Genomic DNA, 2718 nt, shown 5'->3' with positions numbered 1-2718 from the left:
CCTTGTTGCCTGTACCAAGATATTGCTAAGAATAGAGATACTTACAGGTGTCCACTCGCTGGAGATTTTTCATCCGGATGATCCTTACAGTCAGCAGATAGCAGGGAGAGGATTCTATCTGGAGAAGGGCAGTACAAAACAGAGTATGAATAAACCTTCAGTAGGAAAAAGTGTCGAATGTGCAAACTGAGTGCTACAAAACAATAATGCAGTCAGTAAAAATTGTATCAGCTGCCTCACTACTCTGCAGATGAAAATCTGCAACATAAACTTCCGCTATTAAAGAAGTTTTAACATTTTATACATTTAACTGTCTTTTTGCTGTGTTACACTGAGAGCCTGGACTGCTCATCATAGCAGAAAAGAAAGGGATAAATCCCTGCCAGTTGATGCTGTCTGTGAGACACTTGCAAAACCCCTTGCTCTGAAATTGCGGGGATTTAGTTCTACAACATCCTTCCAATAAGTGTCTTGAACAGAGTAAATGTACCGGTGAGCACCATGGTGGAGCTGGCAAAATACAAGCAGTTACAGTCAATCCCCTTATTAACCTCCCGCGAGGTCCCATTTCATTGAAAAGAGAATATTTGTTGTCGCTGACTCTCACAGGATATACCCAAAGTACCACTCTCTGAGAGGTGCTTTTGCTTTCTGCTTCAAAAACTTAGATTTCTCTTTTGGTTTTCACTTTACAGTTGTACTGGGAAAACAGTAACAATAATCTGAGCTTTCGTAAATCAAACTATGTGATAAACCAATAGTGAAGAATTGTTTCCAGAGGATTTAGGAGGTAAGGAGTTAGGTATGGGTTGCCTTTGGAGCAAAATAAAGAACAATACCTCAGTTCAAAAAACCCTTAAGATTGAAAGTGCTTAACTTCCTTTGGTCCCTGTGAATGTCTCAACCATAACCTTCTATAAAACAAGCCTCTCCAGATTTTGTGACTGCAGGGACCTCTTCCTATTTACTATTAGAGGATAATATGATTTCCTTCTTCTAAAGAAGGCGGTTTCCTGCTGGCTCATTCCATAAAGCTGTCTCTGGCTCAGAATGATCTGCAAAGGCTACTATGACAAAACCAATAAATAAATCAGCATTTCCTGTGGCTGTGACACAGGTTCATTTCCTCACACTCCTAGAAACATTTCCACCTGAATAAGTGGTTGTAACAGAGCCCTCCAAATCATTCTTTTTTTGACAACCGCTATTTTTATCAACTGATTTCCTCTCATTTAGGAGCATCCTTCTATTTCTATAGCACTTCAGAGACTTCCTAGAATGACTATAAACAAGCAGACAGAATAGATGTTAAAGCAGATAAAGAGATGCTGGAAGAATCTCACTTAAAACAATATGTGTAATGTTGCCAATTTTTTTTTTTAAAGATAACAGAGCAAAAACAGTCTTATTTTCAGATGGGAAGACAGGCCTTCTTTGTCACAACAAATTATTTTTTCAGTGTTTTTAAAATCTCTTCTCTCTCCTAACACATCATGTTACGTTAAAATGTTTTTGCTGAGATCTTAGAAATGATTACTGCTTTCACCCCTCCTGTATATGCCTCGAGAATTCTTTGTTTTCTTCCTTTTTTAGTACTTCTGCATGAAATTCACCCTCAGCAATCCATCCACCTTCTATTTCCAGTGTTCTCAAAGGAGCAAAATCCTAACAGAAGCTGCAAAATTTGCAAACAACTGGTGGAGGGGTATGTCCTCAGAGCTACCCCATGCAAGGACACTGGTTCACATTTCAGAAACAGTATAGCCATATTAATACAGTCCTCCACCCAGTTAATTAACCCTCTTCTCAGCTGGGTAATTAGCGAAGGTGGATCACCACACTCACATGTTAGGAATGAGCTTGGGCACCTCAGCATATGCCCTAGAAGGCAGAAACTCGTTGTTTGGTAGGATCTGCATAAGCACGGGGCAATTCTTGAAGCAGTTTATCTCTGGAGATTGCGCAAGGTGCTGCCAGCTCCTGGATCAGCTCCAGCTATGCTTCCTCAGGCAAAAGTCATTGCTGGAGTGAGAACCGATGGATTCAATATTTGCAAAGCAGTTTGAGATTCTTAGATACAAGACGTTAAGGAAGTGCAGTAGGTTGGGCTTTTTTAAATGATTATTACACGGTTTCTGCCATCTAATCACCAGTCTCGTGGTTCCCACGTGATGGCTTTGTAACGTGTTAGCCATATTTCCCTACCTGTTATGGGGAAATCAATTCTCAGAGGTGCAGTCTTTCACAAAAAGACTAACTGAAGTTTCACCCCCCAAAAAAATCAGTGGTTTCACAGAAGCTACAGAAATCAGGGCCTGCGCTTGCACCAGAGGAGAGGCAGATGCCACGAGCCAGTTACCCGAAGTAGAGGCAGCAGCCAGGCATTAGCCATCATGGCAGCTCTGGCACCTTCTGATGGGGGCTAGCAAAGACAACAGGGAGAGTAGAAATCAGGCTGTGATCAGGCCTTGCTAGTTCTACTACTCCCAGGAGGATTTCCCATTTTAATTAATTCCAGTAACATATTAACCAAAAGAAATGTCTTTAACTAGCAACTATGACAACCGTAACAGGATGCACTAGGGTCTAGTTATACAAACGAAGAAAATAGTAGCTATGCATGCAGAAAGCAAAGGATAGAAACTCTGTTATTTGTTTACTTAAAGTGTATTATAATGTCTTTAACAGGAAAAAAAAAAAAAAAAAAAAAAAAAAAAA

The 2718-nt window shown here is 40.3% G+C and overlaps 1 protein-coding gene across 1 annotated transcript in view; it reads right to left on the bottom strand.

The window, feature by feature from the left end:
* LOC113480582 (cytosolic phospholipase A2 epsilon-like) overlaps window positions 1-2718 on the bottom strand; it is a 34936-nt gene that overhangs the window by 24986 nt on the left and 7232 nt on the right. The window contains exon 3 of the mRNA XM_026849461.1: window positions 46-118. Within this exon, the coding sequence (XP_026705262.1) occupies window positions 46-118 (73 nt within the window). The remainder of the gene's footprint in view (window positions 1-45; window positions 119-2718) is intronic.

Source organism: Athene cunicularia (assembly GCF_003259725.1).
Source record: "Athene cunicularia isolate RWA chromosome 5 unlocalized genomic scaffold, athCun1 chr5_part1, whole genome shotgun sequence".
Classification (NCBI taxonomy): domain Eukaryota; kingdom Metazoa; phylum Chordata; class Aves; order Strigiformes; family Strigidae; genus Athene; species Athene cunicularia.
Note: the sequence above shows the minus strand (reverse complement) of the source record. Positions and strands in the feature narration are given on the sequence as shown.